At 38.3% G+C, this 19,699-nt stretch overlaps 1 protein-coding gene across 8 annotated transcripts in view; it reads right to left on the bottom strand.

Annotated features, from left to right (window-relative positions):
• dnm1 (dynamin 1) overlaps positions 1-19,699 on the bottom strand; it is a 58,034-nt gene that overhangs the window by 12,725 nt on the left and 25,610 nt on the right. For 3 of the 8 annotated variants that reach the window (XM_023337676.1, XM_023337674.1, XM_023337677.1), the window contains exons 11-15: positions 15,358-15,444; positions 13,412-13,482; positions 13,271-13,322; positions 11,261-11,272; positions 8,191-8,304 (exon numbers count right to left, since the gene is read on the bottom strand). In XM_023337676.1, coding sequence (XP_023193444.1) covers positions 8,191-8,304; positions 11,261-11,272; positions 13,271-13,322; positions 13,412-13,482; positions 15,358-15,444 — 336 coding nt within the window. Of the gene's footprint in view, positions 1-8,190; positions 8,305-8,584; positions 8,615-11,260; positions 11,273-13,270; positions 13,323-13,411; positions 13,483-15,357; positions 15,445-18,833; positions 18,973-19,699 lie in introns of all 8 variants that reach the window. The other 5 variants (XM_023337672.1, XM_023337678.1, XM_014470508.2 and 2 more) reach the window with 3 other exon arrangements.

Raw genomic sequence — 19,699 nt, 5'->3', positions numbered from 1 at the left:
ACCACATTTGCAAAATTGGTTGAAAAGTACGAAAGCATGCAGCGGTGGAAATCGAAAAAGTGCAATTTTGATCTGAAATAAACAAAAGTCAGAACGTACTGAAGTAAAACATCCACATGTGTAAGCTAACCTGAGCCTAAAATGCAAACAAACTTTGAAGGCACACATGGTTTTCATGGTGCACCATTTTTGAAAAGGTTTTTGCTTAACTTGCTTCTTATTAGAGTTCTTGCATGCCTTTCTAATGTGCAGGAATAACGGTTAAAGTATAAAAAGATGGAGCAAAAGAAGTCACAAAGAGCAAGACCTTTTAGGGTTTCGTTATTTTTTTTTAGTTAAATGACAGTGGGATTATAGATTTGGCTTATTTCATTTGTAGTTTAGCTAACGACAGTTTCAAATGAGGATTGGGAATTTTTCTTCTTCTTGACCTTATGCATTTACAGCAAATCCAGGGTTGTAAAACTTCGTTTATGAGCAGAAAAATGTCTCACTTATGTCAAACTGTTAGGATCCAACAGCACGTCATTCTCAAAATCATGGAAAAGTCAGTAACTGAAACGAGGTGTAAAATTTCATATATTATGTAAGCTTGAATTAATAAATGGAATAAAAAAAAATAGCAAAGGAAAGAAAAGTTATATGTTGAAGCTTCACATAACACTAACGAAAATCAAGTTTCTCTAACCTCCAACTTAAGATTTATTTGATTCAAAAATATTTGAGTGAGATCTCAATCAGCAACAGAATAATCAAGTTACTAGGCTTTTTTCACCCCAAGAAGCTTTTTATTCAACTGTTCCACGCTCTTGTTTTTCTTTCTTTCATTTAACACTAAATTTTCCCTAAATCAGCTCCTTTCCTCAGTCCCTGCTGGAATCATCACTTATTTTGCCTCTTTTGTTTAATCTTTAAACACTTCAACAAGTGCTTAGTGAAATGCTATAATTCATTCCGTATAGAAATAGCACTATTATTCCATCAAATTGCTTAAATTTCTTATCATCTATCAAAATATTTTAAACATTTTTTCCATATCTATTTCATTCCTTAATGTGGTAGAATGACTTCACACCTACAAAAATGTGGGAAAACTCATGTTTGTGCCATGGATATTTCACAGGAAATGTCCTTGGCTTATTTCCTGTGAAACATGTCTGTTGATTTTTCCAAATGTTTTAGACTGTTCTCCTGCTGAGAAAAAAAAACATGAATGATTTCTCAGTTGTCATAAAACTACCAGATTTTCAAATTAAATATTTTTTGTACTTAAAATAACTCATGACGCTACTGTAGCAAGTTTCCCTGTGTCTTTTTGAAATTCAAACAGATCATCACAAGTCCCCCATCATACTTAGACATGAGGTGCTTTTTTTTCCATGTCCATATTGTATTTTTTGTGCCAGGTCCTCTTAAAGTCCTAATGCTATTTAGAGAAATTGACTCATGCCCTGTATTTAGCTCCATCTATCCTTCCATCAACTCTGACCATCTTCTCTGTCCCTTCTGAAGAAAAGCATACCCACAGCATGATGTGGCCACCACTATGTCTCACTGTACAGATGCTGTGCGCAGCATGATTTCACCATCTTATACATGTAGAAAACATGTATACATGTATGCCTTACATGGCTTGTAGGAAACCAAAATGGGGACCTTTCTGAGACTTTTTGTTATTTCTGTCCTGTTAGGGCCAGATATGTTGAAGGCGAGTTGCCCTGGACCTCATGGCTGCCACTCAGTTTGGGCTTGTAGCCATGTCTTGGTTCTTCCATTTTTCTGATGATGGCTCCATGGGATATTCAAAGCTTGAGAGGTTTTCACAGAACCCACTGATTAATTTTTAAAACTTCTTCTTGCCGATGTTGACAAAGACTTTGAGAAGGAATCTGCTTTGCCTGGTCATCCAAACAGTGGAAACAATGCTGCTGCGACCACAGAACTCCTCCCTTCTTCCCAGTAAATTCACTCTTTCCAGTCCCCAAACCCTGAACTCGGCGAGGCCTGATTTCTGTCATTCACACCCACTCTATTGCTACCAGTGCTCGCTGGGAATCATTTTGTCTGCATTCCTCTTTTATTTCCTCTTCTCCTTCTGAAAAGTTCAGAAAGTCCAAGGTGGAAGTAAGACTGCAGAATAAAGTGTGTGAAACAAAGAAGGTGAAGGAGGCAAACTTTTGGTGCTCTCTTCCTCAGCATCTCTTCCTCTGGTTCTGATTTACTAGTAGGATGTCAACCCCTGAAACCAGTACCCCTCTCACCCCACCCTCCCGCCGCCACCAGTCCGGCTGGAGAGCCGCATAAAGGGCTCTTTATTCCAGTCGGACAGGGAGAGGAAATCAGCTTTAGAAGTAAAAACAGAGGGAGCAAGAGTGAGATGGAGACCACAGGGCTGCACATCTGGAGTTATTACAAGGCTCCCTCCTGCTTGCCAAGAAAACGCCGACATTCCTGCCCTCACTACAAAGACCGCGGAGCCTCCGCTCTCATTCAGCCCCACGACTCTACACATATCCATCAATCAAACGTCAAAAATAAAACCAAACACGTATATGCTTCAATGTACAATAAGCACGGGACTGAGAAGAAACACATATGTAGGTCTCAGAGAGGAGTCATCCTGCCCACTCTATAAAGTTCCCTCCCTTCTGCCGCAAATCCTGCACTCCCTTCCCAAACTTTACAACGCGCACGCCAAATGAAAGCATCTCACTTCCTGTTCACCTTTGACCCGCCACTTTCTCCCCATAAACCAGCGAAGAAAGAAAAAAATAAAAAAAAGAGAAAGAGAGAGGTGAGGAGGTGGTGAGGGGGTTACAGACGGGAGGGGAGACAGAAAGAACGATGGAGGAAAAGGGAAAAATGGGGGGCCGGGAAGCTCCACCTCTTTTCTCCTCCATATCTCCTCTCTCCCTCACTTCTTTTCTCCTTCTGCCTCTGGAAGCAGGAACTCGGCGGCCAGTCCCTCTGCCACGTCGAACCTCCAGCCGGTCCAACTTCCCCGCCGAAGGAGAAACCTTCGCTTTTCCTTTTTCCTCCCCTTTTCTCATGTTGGACAGATGCGTTTTAGGCAGCGCTCTGGCGTTGAACGTGAGGACAGGGAAGCTGACTGACAAAGGGTGGCTCAACCGGAGGAGATGGGAAAACAAACAAGATGAAGACCCAAAGAAGAGGAAGAAGATCAAGACGTTGCAGGTATTCCATCTTCAAGAGACTTTTTTTCCAATAGTTTCGGCATGCTAGGAGACAAGAGTGCAGTTATTCCAGTGTTTCAGTGGGATCTGCAGGAGGAAGCTGAGCGGGATCTCAGCTGACCACAAAAATTCTTATCCAAGCGAGAATGAGAGTCTGAAAACATTTAAGTGTTTTTTGTTTTTTTTTTACTTATCCCTTACTGTGTTTTTTTGTTTGTTTTTTTTTATCCTGGCCTGGAGCTGAGTGGATAAGGGCTCACAAATTTGGGCCTACAGTGAATTATTCACCAACCAGGAAATATAAGAAAAATACTTATTTTTCTAAATGTCTCCTAAGAAAAAATAGTTTTTTTTAGTTTAAAAACTCTAATTTTGAGGAATTATATCCAAATATAAATGATCTACTTTTTTTCTTTTTTTTTTTGCTGTATGTACATCGGCTGTATTAATTCTGCTTTGTTTCGAACAACTGATGCGTTTATACTATACGGTCTTTCTGCAGCTTGTCTTTCCTCCTGAGAGCCCGACGTGGAATGCTTCTCCTCACAGCGGGAGACGGGAGAGAATGTCACTAAATTTGCCCGTCAGTGGCCATCACCTCTATTTAACCCCTTCTTCCTCCTCTTCCTCTTGCCTCCCTATGAGACTCATTCACCCCTTTGCAGGCGGAGAAATGGGAACAAAACTCCATCTGGATTTGCAGTAAGTATCCGTCTGAAGGTTCTCCAGAGCATCGCCGAGCTGCCTAGCCCGCCTGCCCAGTGTTCAGACTACCTGTTCAGGAAGTAGTGGTTGTACAGTAGTCTGCACATTGGTTAGGCTGGCCTGGGAAACACACACGGATAACCCCGGTGTTGGAAAAGAGAGCAATTGGCTTTGAGGAGGATCCAAGTTACGGAACCCATGGAGCACCCAATTTAATTCATCTGACCAAGCCTTGGCGCCATCAGAAAGGCCTAAAGCTCACCAAGGATTAATTAATTAAGTTGAAAAAGTCCTGAAATTCATGAACGCAACTCCTATGAACTGGTTTTAGTTAAAATAGTTATAATAAAGATTCTTCTCAATGATATTGTCTCTGCTATTTTTTTTTTTTTTTTTGCTTTCTCCTCAAATACTTTCCCCAGATTTGATAGAAATGTCCCACTCTCACAGATCTAAGTAAGGGTTGCCTGACGATGTCACCATATTGTTTATTTTTCTACAGCCCCAAAGAAAAAAAATGAAAAAAGAATGCTAACCCGAAACGATAACTAAAGCACAGAGTAAAACCCCCAACGGTAAGCTGCACCCATGATGGAAATGTGCAATTATGCGTCTGTTTTCCCCTGTCAGTTTGTGGCTCCGTTACCTCAAATGACCATGTGAGGAGAAGCAACACGGTAAGCCACCCGGGAGAAACAGCGGGGGGGGGAAAAAAGCTCCACTCTGTTATTCTCTAGTCAACGTTTTTACAAGTCTTTCTAGAGTTCAGTCTAAAAAAAAAGTAATAAAAAATAAAAAAAAATTAGAGTTTACGACTTTAATGCTTGCAAATAACGTCATAAGCGAAATAAAAAGCTTAGTGCTGGCTTTTTATCCCAATGGGGTTTTTTTCCGCCTCCTTTCTGGGAGCCCCCCCTCCCCCCCTCCCCCGAACACCCGCCCCACAAAAGTTTGCCTTCCAGCCTCGCCTGTGTTTGATAAAGCAAACCCACACAGTACAATCTTCAAAAGCACAAAAGCAAAAGAGGGCAGAAACATTCACACGGTGTCCCATCACAGTGCATCATGTGCAAGAATGCGAACCACAAACCAACCTGTTTCCATTTAGAGCCCCGCCACCGTGAGCCCAAGTTTTTTTTTTAATAGCATGCATGAGTTGCAGCACAAAGAGAGTGCATGCAAACACACATAAAAGAACAATCCTCTACTCCCCCACCCCCAAGGATATTTACAGCTGGGATCCACCAATCCGAGTTTTGGCCTTCTGGCAGCTTTACGGCAGGAGAAGGGAAGCCCAGGCTAGCCCAAAGAAAATATACCCTACAGCCACAAATCGTGTGAACAATCTAATAGGAAAATGCTTATATGCCCTTATTGTTTCCTCATTAACCATTTTTTTTTATCTGCCTCGGTTCACTCTACTCTGCTCTGTTTCTGCTTTGGAAAACTTTTCAGCCAAAGAGATCGTCATGATTCGAGGAACTGGCACTCGCTGCGGTAATACAGACCAGAAGGTTCCTAAAAGCGCACACATGCGCGTGTACGAGCACTAACCAAAACATCCTGGCATCAGTGAGTTGGGTTCAAAGTTATTATTAGTGTCAAAGAGTGATGTGTGTGTCTGCGTGTGTGTGTGTGCATATGGTTTTCTTTCTCCCTTAGTGAGGGTTTTCCCCAAGTCAAGATGCAGCCAATGAAACAGCGGCGAAGAACATATGTCCCTGCTAAAAATCTGCTTAAATGATACATTTTTATTTTCTTTTTCTGTGAAACATTAAAAAAATTCATCAACCATGTTTATTTTGGCAATGTCTCCAGCCAGGTTTGTACTATGAACCCTCAGGACAAGTCCAGCCTTTAGTGTGAGTGTGACCGAGAGGCCAGCATGTAAAATGTTAAGCTTGGATTGAAAACATGCACAGCTTTGCAGTGCCCTCCAGGTTCACTGCTGAGCTGCAACACCAAATGCTGAGTGTTGGTCTTTAGTCTCCATGCACCCTCGGAGGCCATGTTTGAATAAATATACAGTAAAAGGAAGAAGCGAGGACAGGATGGAGAAAGTAGACGAAACAAAGGAGTAATGAAAAAAGCATTCACACCCAAGCATTTTTCAATTTTTCCACATTACAAAAACACACTTAAATGTACTTTTATTTTTACAAATAAATATCTGCAAAGTGTGGCGTGCATTTGTGCTCAGTTTAGCCTCTCGTCACTTGCCTCAGCGGAAGAGTGGGAACAAGAAACCTGTTGTTGAAGTCAGATCAAAGCAGATATATGTGTTAGAATGGTTCAGTCAAAGTCTAGATCTAAACCTGATTGAGAATCTGCAGCAAGACTTTAAAATTGATATTTGGAGGTCTTCTTGATGTAATCTTACTGAGATTGAGCTATAATGCAAAGACGAATGAGCAAAAATATTCTCTGGTTGTGCAATTCTTGTACAGACAATCCCTAAAAGACATGCAGCTGTCGCTGCAATAAAATATGATTCTGCGTAGTATTGGCTCAGGGAGGCTGAATGCAAAATGATGTCACATCAATTTTTTTCCTACCATCTCGTAACAATGTACTGCTGTCTTTCTGTCTCTAAAACAAAATCAATATCAAACTCATAAAAGTTTCTGGTTGTAAAACAAAATCAGGAAATGTCGAGTACAAAACCAAAGATTTTAAAGCACCAGCTCTTTTCCTCCACTGCAGTCGGTGCAAACTCCTTTCCAGAAACACTTTCCCTCCTTCCATGCGGTCCTTGTTTCTCCTGCTAACATTCAGCTAACAAGAGCCACTCCTGGCTGCAGCCCTCTCCTCTGCTGCAGTCCAGTGCCCCCTCTTTGAAATGTTTATTAGAAGCAGCTTGAGAGTGACGGGGTGTGTGCACGAGTGTGTGCGCGAGTGCGTGCGGGCGTGTTTGTGTGTGTGTAAAAGGTATAGGGGGCTCTGGTATGCACATGTGTGTGCCAGCTTCAGTGTCTGACATGTTGGGGGGTCTGCACTCTAGAAGCAGGGGTCTTCAAATACACCCCATACACACCCACACACACGCAGCTCTGATATCAGTGAGTGGAGTGGCTGTGGCTAAGGCCTGGAGACGGCAAGACTGTGGTGAGAGTAATGAACTTCTGCAGTGCATCACTGGACACCCCTATCACCAGCTAGCTATCTAGCAAAGCAGATCAAATCTTTTTTAAAGACAATCATCAAACCTGATGGATAGTTATAAGGGGAAAGAGATGACTTGCATTTTTTATTGGACAGTTGAAAATGTCGGCGTTCTGCATTTGCCAATTTGCATCAGTTTAAGTTAAAACACACACACACACAGAAGTGGTTTTGAATGCCCCCCACTTCTAGACTATTTTCTATACAGTAGATTGGCTGATTATATTTTTTTCAAGACTTCATTAAATTTTTGGTTATTTTATGAGGGAGTAATTGCACAGTTTTTTTATTAATTCCTCATGGAAAACTGCATTTTTAACTAAGTTTGATGGAAATGATTTTTTTTCCAGTTCTATTGTTTAACATTAATTTAATTTTTGTGTTGGACAAAGTGTTATTGAACTTCTAAATGGCCAAATATTTTATACATAAGCTGTCATATGGTATTCTAATTTTTTACCCTTACTGTGTTTTTAATAATTATATAACATAAAGATAGATCTGGGCCTGTATGCAATTTTCCCAGTGTAATAATAACCTAAAAATGAGAAAGCAAAATTTAATCCTATTGCTAAAAGGGGGAAAAAAACATAGAATATTGAAAAAATTTATCACTGTAATATTTGTAATGTTATCCAATTAATTTATTTATGGTAATTTAAAGGTTTATACATATACTAAAGCAAGAACACTAAATAAATACCAGTTACATTCAACAGTAAGTTTCAAAGAAACATGCTTACTGAGCTTTTTGCTCTTCTGAAAACAGTGACAAAGGGAATCTAACTAGAGAGATTAGTTAGGCATGCTGTGGGCCGCTTTACATGCCCCTTCTAGCTCTCAAACTGTGATTTTATTTTGCAAGATTAATAAGTAAAAGGTGATTCTGCTTTAGTTTTAAACATCATGGCTGTTTGTGTTTCTCACAACCAAGTATATGCCCAAAGAGCTACATTTGTTTGTAGCTGATGGAATAGTGTGCAGTAATAGGTGTGGGAGGGGCACTGTGCCTTATATACCAACATAAATTTTTCACTGGCAACTCAAGTGGGCAAGCCCAGAGCCTTAGTAGCAGTGAGATCTTCCCTGTGTCTGTGTGTTTTTATAGGGGTTGTCTGAAAGAACTCGCCTCATCATCTTTGTACCAGGACAGGGACTCTGCGGTGAGGACGAACCAGTACTCTTTGGCTCCTCCCTTCATGATGCCAATGTTGTTGATGGTCAGCCAGCCCTTCCTGATCACCTAAAAAAATAACCAGAGTCACACCTCAACACAGAAATGTTTAGAAATTCAGAAGAACGTGTTTAAAATCATAGACCTTTTCACTGACAAATAATTTCAGAAACGTAATTTCTGAAAGTGCTTCTAAGGAAGATAGAAAACATCTTTCACACAAACTTTCCCCTACATTGATTTTTGTTTTTTAGACACTTCCTTTTCTACCTCACTCTCTGGACCTTGTTCTCTCCTCATTACAGACAACATCCATGTTTTATTTTCTTAAATTGCATGAATTATTTACCTTGTACCGATCGTTTACTCCTCTCTCCGGCTGAGTGAGAATGTGGAGAGAATGTTACAAAGCTATTGCCAACATAGGGGGGAGGGGGGCATTTCGAGAAGGCCAAATACACAGAGTGGTTGTAGCTGCCATTACTGCAGCTGGGGGGCAGCAAGCAAGGTGGGGAGGAGGAAGAAAGGATGCTAAATGACTGGAAAATATTGTTTCATTGGTCATGCACTATGGTGCAAAGGCTTTACTGCTGCACAGCCTACGGCATTTGCAATACAGATTGACACAGTAGCTTTTTAAAGCGAGAAGGTTTCAGGCATTAGGTTACATATTCAATCTGTAGAAAACTCTTTCTAAATACTTTACCATAATGTTACAGTGACCTAGCTCTCTTTGAAATATAAGAAATGACAGTATTCCAGATTTCTCTTAAACCTTCTATAAATGTAATGAACAACATTCGAATACTTGCAATTTCTCCAATCTGACTTATTTCAAATTAATTACTGCAAACTGGAACTTCACTGCAGTCCTTATTATATGGTGGGAAATAATACCTAATGGGAATAAAAATTTGTTGTTTTTTTTTATTTTAGGAAAACATTTCAGTTTTTGGAACTTCTTTTCAGTAAGAAAATTAACAAATACATTGTTTTAAAATTGTCTACTGCTGCTCCATTACAATGACATCACTGCCAAAACAAAATATTACCAAGTATATTTGGTTTAGTTTCTTTTGCAAATGTCTTAGTGCACTTGAAATATGACAAAACTAACAAGTAATTTTTCCATCAAGAGATTGAGATTGTTTTAATAGCTCCTTAATATTGACAAAAAAAGTGCTTGTTTCAAGTGTTTACAGATATTTGGACTAGAAACTAGATAAAACTATACACAAGGATTTTATGTTTTTGCAGTGTTTTCTGCCAAAAAACAGAAAACATTATTTTGACCAAACTTAGACATGTTTCTGACAAATATGAACAGAAAAACAAAATAAAAACCAAAGAAACGATTTATTGCCAAACTATTCCTTGACATTTCTTTTCGCTTAAAATAAATACAGTAAAGATATCACATTAAAAAGAATGAAAAAAAAACATCCCAGTCAACTTCTAAGTGTCTTCTATAAGTATTTTTCACAGCTACTATTAAATGCATTACAGTGGGGTGGTTTAATTGAATCCCCCAACATACCATATGTGGCAAGACAAAACCTATATAGCACTCTTTAAGATGTCAATAAAATTTATTTAGCAAAAGATCAAATTTTTTTCATATTTTTTGTTAATTTAGTGCTACGGATACGTCTCATTTTTTATGCTGGTGCAATCAATAGCGAGTTGGTTGTGGTTACATACTTTTTGTGGGATTCCATTGCACTTTGTGCTGCCCAATAATGTAACTGATTTCCAACATTTTATTAATTAGGGGATGGAAAAAATGGTATGTGGTTCCTCCATGCCAGAACTGACGCGCTTCTCAACATTTACTCTCACCACAATAACTGAATGTTTCACATTTTCACCTGCAGAATGTGAATACTCATGAACATGTGGTTCAAACTACATTCTGAAAAGAATATGCAGTATTATGTTTACTGACACCCTTGACTTCTGCTAAAAAAAAAAATCTAACTGCATATCAAAATGTTGAGAAAAGACTTCCAGTTTTCCTGGAGAATAAGGGCGGTTGTGCTCATTGTTAAACAACATTATGTATTTGAAATATGATTCTACTGGACAAAAAGCTACGTTTAATTTTTAGGCATTAGACTTTTCAAGACAGCTGATTATTTTGGAAGTTGCAGTGTAGTGTATAAGAAAATTGGGGATCTTCACTGCAAATAGCGTAATGCTTTAGTGTGCACAACACACACTAATCAAGCAAAAAATTTACTTTTGAGCATTTTCTCCCCTTACAAACTCACTCCTGAGTTGTGCTTTGCCTTCCCCGGTGTTAAGGTGCAAATGTAGCAGGAGCTGTGGGGTCTTAAACAGTAAAGAACACCCAGCGCTAAACAGGAAGTGAAGTTCACCGCTTTGTTTACAGTGTGCCCCTGACCTCTGACCCCAATCATGGTGCGTGTTATGACAACTGAAAACAACAGGGGCGCCATATGTGTCTCACACTGCAGGCCTTGTAACTTGTCTGTTCTTTTGTAACTTTGTGTGAATGGAAAAAGGATAGAGAAATCCTCTTTCGGGATGTTTACTGTTTTTTATTTTCTTTTATTATCAGCTTTTTTTTTTTCCAGTTAAAGCTCCAGCTGGTGAGAATATGTGGAGAACCCCTCCAGAATTTAACTTTTCTTTTTTGACATGTAACACCACATCAATATTAAAGATGCAAAAGCAATATTAGTTTTTCGCAAGCAGATTGTTGTAAAATATCACGCATGACACATTTGCTGTTTAATATCCTAACTCTACTGTTGTGTTCGACAAAAGACAAAAAAAAAAAAGGGTGGAGAGGGAAGCAGCTAAGCATCTGCCATCTACAAGCATTTAAATTACAAAAAAAACCCTAATATATCCCACACAACATCCAGGGTTTGCTGTCATCTGTGCTTTTAAAGAGAAAAAGCTTAGACATATACAGAAATAATTTACCTCAAGCTCAAACATAATGAAGGCTACTTGCAGACATACATGCATACTGCAAAAGTGCAAACTCAAAACTCACCATGATTTCATCCTGCAGTAAAACCCCAGAGAGGACAACAAAGGGGGAAAACAAAGAGCAAACAAAGAAAAAAACAATTAGAAGAATCATAAAGCGCTTTTGCTTTGTTTTTTGTCCAAGTTTTAAGTCAACAAACAATTTTATTATTTGGACAAAGATAAATAAAATATATTTAGAAAAGGGGATAAACATAAACAAACCAATGTGGCCCAATGTGGAAAAGTTATTGTTACCAAAAACCTAATAAGATGCTGTAGAAAAAACTCCTATCAAGTGTTTTTGATGAGAAACGTGCCATTAATATTTTCATCCACTTTTATTTTCAGAATTGTTGTAATTCATCACTGATTCCTCACGTTTCTGAACAAGGGTTTGTTTAATATCATGCCAACACATCTCAATTGACTTTAAGTTCAGACATTGACTAGACTACCCTAAAACATTCATACTGTCCTTGTGTTTGAGCCAGCACTAGCCAAATGCCTTTGAGCTTCAGATTTATAAACCGCTGGTCAGATATTTTACTTCAGGATTTTCACACAGACAGCAGAATTCAAGGTTCATGAATAGTACTGCAAGTCGTCCAGGTCTTTTAGCAGTAAATTCGACCCAGGACCATCAAAATACCACCAAGTTTGACTGTTTTTGTGAATTTCTTTTCTGGAAGGTTGTAAACAGATGTTCACCTTTCAAAAACCATTTTTTTCTCTCAGACCACAGAATATTTTCACGTAGGTTTTTGGGTTCATCAAGATGCTTTTTGGCAAATGGAGAGGGGCTTGATGTTCTTTTTTGGTTAGCACTGGTTTACGTCATGGAGCTCTATTTATTGTTGAACCTTAAACAGTGACCTTAATTTAAGTAAGATGTCTGCAGTGTTTCAGATGCTGTTCTTGTTTCTTTTGTGACCTTCTGGATGAATCAGCAATGCAGTCTTGAAGTCATTTTGGTGCTTCACTTCTGGGGAGATTTTCCACTGTGCCATATTTTACCTTTCTGTTATTAATATATCTCACTTTGTCTCTCTGGAGCCTTAGGAATGGCCTCTTCTCTGTTTGTGAATTACTTTAGTCATGCTTTTTTTTCTCTTTGAGATCTTTAAGTGAACTTCATCTGGTCGTGCAGGTTTTGTTTGAATGGTTTCTTGATTGTAAAAGTCTGGTAGTGATCTGGCAGTGACCTGGGTGTGGTTAATGTGACTAAGCTTGGTTTTCCAACCGAGATTACTCACAGCTAATTCAGAATTTTACTGGGAGGTTGCAACTTTTCACATTGGGACAGAATATTTTGGGGGAGGTTTTATTCTCCAATAAAAATTAAACCAATCACTTGAAAACTACCTTTAGTGTGTACCCAGGGTTAACGGGGTCTGTAAAAAAAAATGTTGTTTGATGATTTATAACTTTTAAGTGAGACAAAAGTAAAATTGGCAAGCAAATTAAATCACTGACGTCAAAGGACAGATGTAAAAATTTATTTTTAAGAAGGCACTTAAAAATACAAGGTGCCCTGACCAGGGTTTGAACCCACAACCTTCTTGCCGTGGGGCAACAAAGCTGACAACTGCTCCACTGTGCAGCCCGAAACAATTATGCGTCTTATATTTCCCATCAAAGTTCTCATGTGCTGACAGCTTTGGCTTTCACCAAAGAGCCAAGAAAGTTTGACGCTCCTACAACTGTTGTACATTACCATCCAATATAAAATACAGACGACTGCTGCTTTGCGGAGGAATCGGAAAGTTGCCCATGGTAACAAAATACTATTTAGCTGTGCAACATTTAACATGAGAAGAGACATTGAGCTGAGTGCTGACAGAAGGAAGCCTGAAGGGAAACTGCATTTAGTCCTCTGGTTGCCGTCCAACAGATCAAACACATTTCATTGAATTCAGTCCTATGTTATGGTTATCATGAAGCTCAAACGTCTAACTTTTACTTGGAAACCAATATTTCCAGTCAATGAATATTGATTGGGGGATATAAAAGTGGGCATTTCTGATCGTGGCACCTGATTTCCAGCCGTCTTCTTCTTGTTCATTTGATTGATCCTCTGCTGAGCGCTGCAAAACAAAGCGAAGCTAGAATAAGCCCAGTAAACAATCCCATGACTTGAGGCAAGACGTCTCAGCAAAATAAAAAATAAACTCACTTTGCAAATCCAATGAAGTCTTCATGGTTTGTATTCATGTAGGACAATTCAATATCAATCAGCAACAGCACCTGCATAGAGAGGCGGACAGGAAACTGTCACAAATGATGCTTACTCTGGTATCTAGTGAAGACATTTTCCAGGTTTACCATAAGAAACACGGATTTCTGATGATATTTTGATGTATTAGTTAAATAAGTTCCACGTTAACATACAGACAACAATGAATTAAAGCTTTGTCACAATATTTTTGTTACATTTGTGATGAAAATAGAAAGCATTGCTACTGCTATCTATCACTATCACTTCTCTATCAGAGAAGAATAAATATAGATTTAAGGTCAAATAGGCTCCTTCAAGACACCAAGAACATTAAGGAGTTCAATTCTATTGCTCATAACACATTGCATTTAGTAATGTTTAAATTGTAAAAGCAGCACTTATTGAGAACTGTATGAACCCAACATAAGAAAAAAAAAAATCAAATAGTCAAATTAACATGTTTTCAGTTTTTGGGTTTGCAAACATATCAGTTGTATATTTAATTCTTATGACAATGATGTTTTTCCTTGATAAAAATGATCATCATGTTGAAGTACATTTCTGCATAAATGTACAGTGATGTCACAGTGATGGAGGTTTTCATTCCTGTTAAGAGGAAGTTGCTACGTTCCACTGTTGCTACACGCTTTCTCAGCATGCTGAGCATGGAATTGCTGGAAAGTAAATAACTTTATGTAATTTGCTGATAACTTGTTGTGAATTTGTGCTACATGAATAAGCTGATTAAAAACTTCATTGCAAACTCACAGCGGACAAAGGCACAAACTATACCAAAATTAGCACGATATTCAAGTGGAAACTAGATATCTTAAGTGAAAAAAAAAATTAAATCACAATTAAATTTCACTGTTAACAAAGGATATGTTTTGATTAAAACTTTGCATTCTCTGCATTCTTCCCAGTTGCAGCTTTGGAGTATTTCCAGTTGTGAAAACAAAACTCGCACATTCTCTAGATTTACAATCTGTCTGTACAGGCACAATTTAGATTAAGTCTAATTCAAATTTACTAAGCTTTTCCTAACTTTAAAAGAAAAAGTTTAAACTTCCCATTGAAAAATAGGCTGTGATGGCTGCAGTGTCAGCCACACAAAATACAGTAATATTTACCAAACATCACACTGGTAAAGTACAGGATTATTCACTCTACTATGCTTATATTTTGCTTTCTTTAAGTGTAGTCATTAATTCACAGAGCAACAAAGAATTGGTTTTGGTTTAGAAATAATTTATTTCCATAATCACATTACCCATTATTTGAAAATAAGTGGGCGAGTGTTACTTTACACTGTTATGACTTTAAAACTTAATTTTTTCTTTGCGAGTTTCCTTAGTGGCAGCTGATCCAGTCCCTTGGCTGATGAACTAAGAGGTGGAAAAGGAGTGGAGCAAGCCAACATGGAGACCTGCAAATAAACTCAAACAAAAACTTGTGGAGGGAAATGAGATTGGCTTACATTAATTTCAGGTTGGGTTTTTATGTGTTTACCCCTTTTGATCAGTCGACATTTAAGTTTCTCTCTGTCTCGATTTGGAAGGTCAGTTTGTTCGAGCTGGTGTTGTTTAGTTGCCAGTTCTTTGAGTAGAGTTTGGTTACTTTGCCCTCTTTTATGGGCCTATAAACTTGTTGTTTTTTGTAGTCCAGCCAGGTTTGTTTCTATAATAAATTCCCCCCCCCCCCCTGCGTTAACCTGTGCCTGATTGCATCAGTGCTTCGCCCCTCGCATAGGGGCATAGAAGACCATGATTATCTTTTGTCTCATCAAATATCACATTAAGCTTGATATAAATGTATTAAAAAGGTGAATATGTCAGTAATTATTCTTATCACACATGTAAATAGGCAGTAAAGCATTATGTTTGGTTTGCTTTTTTGAGCCTTACCTGACCCTTGGTGCGGTTTTCTCTGTCTCTGATGTGCTGAGTGACGATTCTCTCCATCTCTTCTCTCAGCATGGGATACTGGGCCAGCTGTGAGCAACGAAACCAACAGGTAGGCAGCAAATAAACGCACACAGTCAGACGTCGACATACAAGCCCGAACTAAGACACATAATTACACATTCAGCTTCACTGAAACGACACCTTAAAAATCTAGTGTGTTCTGAGGGTTCTGGGGTTTGCCACACACTCTGCTCTTATCCCAACATGCTCTGTGGAAATTTGCTAGATTGAATTTCAACTCCTGAATATCTATTTTGTCGCCAATATGGGGAAAACGGATAAGAGCAGAATCTGCGATATTACCACACAAAAGACAGAATAAACAATGTTCCTGGCAGAAAAGCTTCCTCTTCCCAGCACACCGCGGGTCTTTTTCCATGAGCTCATTGCAAACCCACAAACACAGACGCTGGTGGGTCTCCAATGTGACACGAACACATTTGCCGAAGTGTGAGGAAAGAAGAAGAATCAAAAAAAAAAAGAATTAAAGTAATCATGGTGCAAAAGAAAAGAAAAGAAGGATCACTGTTTCTGTTCAAGTTGCAATGCGTCTTTTAATGTCTGTCTGATGCTTTGATGGATGAAGGGGTGTGTCAGTGGACCACTTTTTGGTCCACAGGCTGAATTACTGCTTCCTGTGTCCAATTACATCGTGGATGATGAGACCACAAGTTGGGGAAAAAATGGGTTTGAAATTTTCAAACTATGGTGGCATTAAAGGTTAAACTATGACCTTGTAAGAGTTTGAAACAGATGATGAGAGACCATTTCTTTAAGGCCAGTTTGTCACGGATGTCCTGTCTACATGTTACAGCTGCCTGTAAGACGTTAGGGCTGGCATTAATAAAATTACTCTTCTGTCTAGCACCGAAAGATAACTGGAACTTGCTCTGCATGAATATTTGAGGTTTTCTGAATTTCTAATCACTCCATTTTTATTTGAGGGAGATTTCCCTTGTCCAAATTGGAGGCTTAAGGATACGAGATGTAATTTATTCAGAGGGCAGCTGTGAGTTAAAAATGTCCTCATTGTTCCATCACGAATGGAAATGTATCTGATGCGAAGGATTTTATGGTTTTTGAAGCTTTCACAATCACAACATAAGGAGAAAACTTTAAAGCCTTTAAAAATGCAAAGCCAGCAGAAGACTCTGACTCACCCAAATTAAAGGGAAACGTGATGCACTGCAGCTTGAAGTCAGATACAGGATTTTAGAAACTAAATGTGTCTGCTGTCTTAAAAAACTGCATCAGAAACACATCACAGACATAAATTGGGCAATTTTTTTCTGTAAAAATATAGGCATACTGTAAGATTGGCATGCAATGCAAGGAGTCCAGGGACAGAAGGGACGAGACAGGGAGGAAGTTCTTAAACTGGTTCCTTTGCGGATTTCTCTAAACATTGTGTATTTAAACATAGAATCAATACGTACTCCATGTCTCAGAAAAGACAATCAAGATAAACATCTGACAAAGCAGAGAAATCCGAAAGAGGTCACGCTTATAGGAAGCAGCAGGTTTTATAAATATGGAGGATAAAGAGGATGAAATGGAGAATAAAGAAAAGAGAAATAAATAGACGCTCAGAGCGTGCCAGTTAGTCAGCGAGTGATCAAAAAAAAAAAAACGGTTCAGTGTATTTAACCAAATGTACGAAGACAGAAAAACACAAACCTGTTTCCAAAAAAGTTGTCACGCAAAAATATATTACATATATTTATTCCAAAACTCTGCCAGGGTAACAAGAAAAAGCTAAAGTTTGTAATCTCCAAAACACAGGAGATCTGCAAAGCTGAGCTAAAGTTATTAAAAAATAACTTCATAATCTGAACAAAAATCATTTGACCTAAGAGATTATTGGAGAATTATAGCCAGTCTCTATCCAACTGTTTCAAAAGTGAATGCAGATAAACAAATTTAACTTAATCATGTTAGAGCATCATCTTTAAATGTACTTGACACATTTGTGTAAACAATCTGATCTCTAGCTGAATCAGGCAGTCACTGATTTTTGGACTTAAAATTCTGCAGTCCAAACATTACAACTTAGAGATGCAATGTAAGCCACACATATTTTCCTCCGCTGCTTTAGAATGTATGCAAGTGCGACTTAAATGCTACAGCAATAACCCAATAATAACAATTATTAATGTTATGCCACACTATGCAGACACTCTGTTTGCACTGATGAAGTTCCTCTCAAATTATTTGAATAATCTGAACTCTGTCTCTGCTGTGCTTCAGCATTGCCTCCAAACCATCTACTTAACTATTTTGAAGTCATCACTAATATTTGCACTTTTGAGAGAGAACACATTTTCTGCCATATTTTCATCTATACAACTTACCAGATTCACTATGTCATAAAATATCTAAATATTGTGTTTAAGCAGCTTAATTTCGGAATGCAATGAATGTCTATATTTTTATTTCAAACTTTAGGCTAATACAGCTACCACATCTGAACTGTTATATTTAATTACATTTAGGTTAGTATTTTAGCTTTTTTGGAAACAAGGTTAAATGACTATAACCAAAATAAATTAAAAGGTTTCTAGACATTAATAGATGAAATAATAAATATAACTATCTATTACATGCATTTAATAAGCTGAGAAAATAGGGTCAATAACTTAGAGAGTTGGAGACAAATGACAACAAAAATATACTTAAAATCCCAATTAAACGGTGTAAGGATAGACTGATATTTGCTGGGCAAATCTTAAATCTGCTTCCCCTTAAATGTCAATCAAATTTTTATTATTTCTTCTTTTCATTACTTTTACCAAGCTAATTTATGTAAAGGATTTAATTTAAATACATAAGCCCTAGACATAGTGAACTCCTATGTCATCCACTGAGTTATAAACTCCCCATCCTAAAGATTCTATGATTAGGTATTGATTAAGTAAAAAAACCTATTGCTTTTCGTCTTCTTATGGACTCACACTAGCGTCAGTATATGGGTGATATTAATGGTCTTTAAGGAAAGTTCATGTTTTTAAAACACTTTGCTATTATGTAATTTATCGCCAAATGTGATACTTTATTATTATTACTTTAGTAAATAAGAAAATTTTGGTGCAAGTTAAAATGACATTTTCTCAAGGAATTATGAACACGCAAATTATAAACCAGCTCCATTATAGCTCTATTCCTAAAAATATTCAACATCCATTTATTTTTGTCTTACAACTAAGCATTGACACAATTCAAATTTTTACATTATAATTGTTTTGTGGAAATGCTTGATTTGGCAACTTATACTTTATGCTTTACTAAATATAAAGCCTCTAATGATGCATTTTAAATCAACGTAACATTAGCTAAAACATCTCCAGCCATCAGTCTACCCATACCTGTTAGCTTAACAGAGATACTCAAAGTGTCTTCTATTGACTTTGCCATTTTACCTTGTGACTACACTTCCGAATGGTGGAGGTGAGTTCGCTCACTACCATATCTATACACTTCAGTGTGGGCTCCTTCAGCTTTTGGATCTGCTTTTTCACTATGGCCTCAAAGGCCAGGTCAGGGGTGAATAACCCCGTCCTGTTGGGATAAGCAGGCAGCACGAGAGAGGGAGAAAACGGGACGAAAACCAAAAGAGACCAAGAGAAAAGAGCAAGTGAAGGCATCAAATAAAGGGTTGGGACAGGAGACAATTAAAGGTTGAATGATAGAAAAATAAAAAATGAAAGGGGAGAACGTAAAAAAAGAGACACAATAAAATGAAGATAGAGAAGACACAAGAGATTGGAGATGGGAAAAGACAAGAAAGAAGTTGGGGGTGTTGGAAGGACAAACAGCACAGAAGGAAGAAACTGCAAGTGAGACATTTGGTTTTCCCTGAAGCCATTCTAAAACAGGACAGTGCTGGAGTCTCTCTCTACGATAAAAGAGGAAACAGAAAGAAAAAGACCAGAGAAAAAGTTAGAAATAGAGAGATCCCCCAGCTTGAACAACTCCGCCAGCCAAAACTCAAAGCAACACACAGCAAGACTGCAGATGTGCACCTGGACGTTCAGCCAAGACGTCCCCCCACCCAACCACCCTTCCACCCGAAGCGCTGACCCTTTCTCTTCCCATCCTCCGTGTCCTTCAGCTTTCAGCTGGAGCCAAATCCTAACATATATTTCCAAAGTTCTCCAAGTGGTTGCAGGCCTGTTGAAATCATTTGGTCACGGTGGATCCATTTGGATAAAGACTTTTGCTCATTGCTCTTGGCCCAGCTCTGAAACATGCATCCCCGAGGCACGCTGAAGAGCCGCTAGGCCAT

This window comes from Xiphophorus maculatus, chromosome 8, assembly GCF_002775205.1.
Source record: "Xiphophorus maculatus strain JP 163 A chromosome 8, X_maculatus-5.0-male, whole genome shotgun sequence".
In the NCBI taxonomy this organism is placed as follows: domain Eukaryota; kingdom Metazoa; phylum Chordata; class Actinopteri; order Cyprinodontiformes; family Poeciliidae; genus Xiphophorus; species Xiphophorus maculatus.
This window is presented reverse-complemented; position numbering and strand designations above follow the sequence as displayed.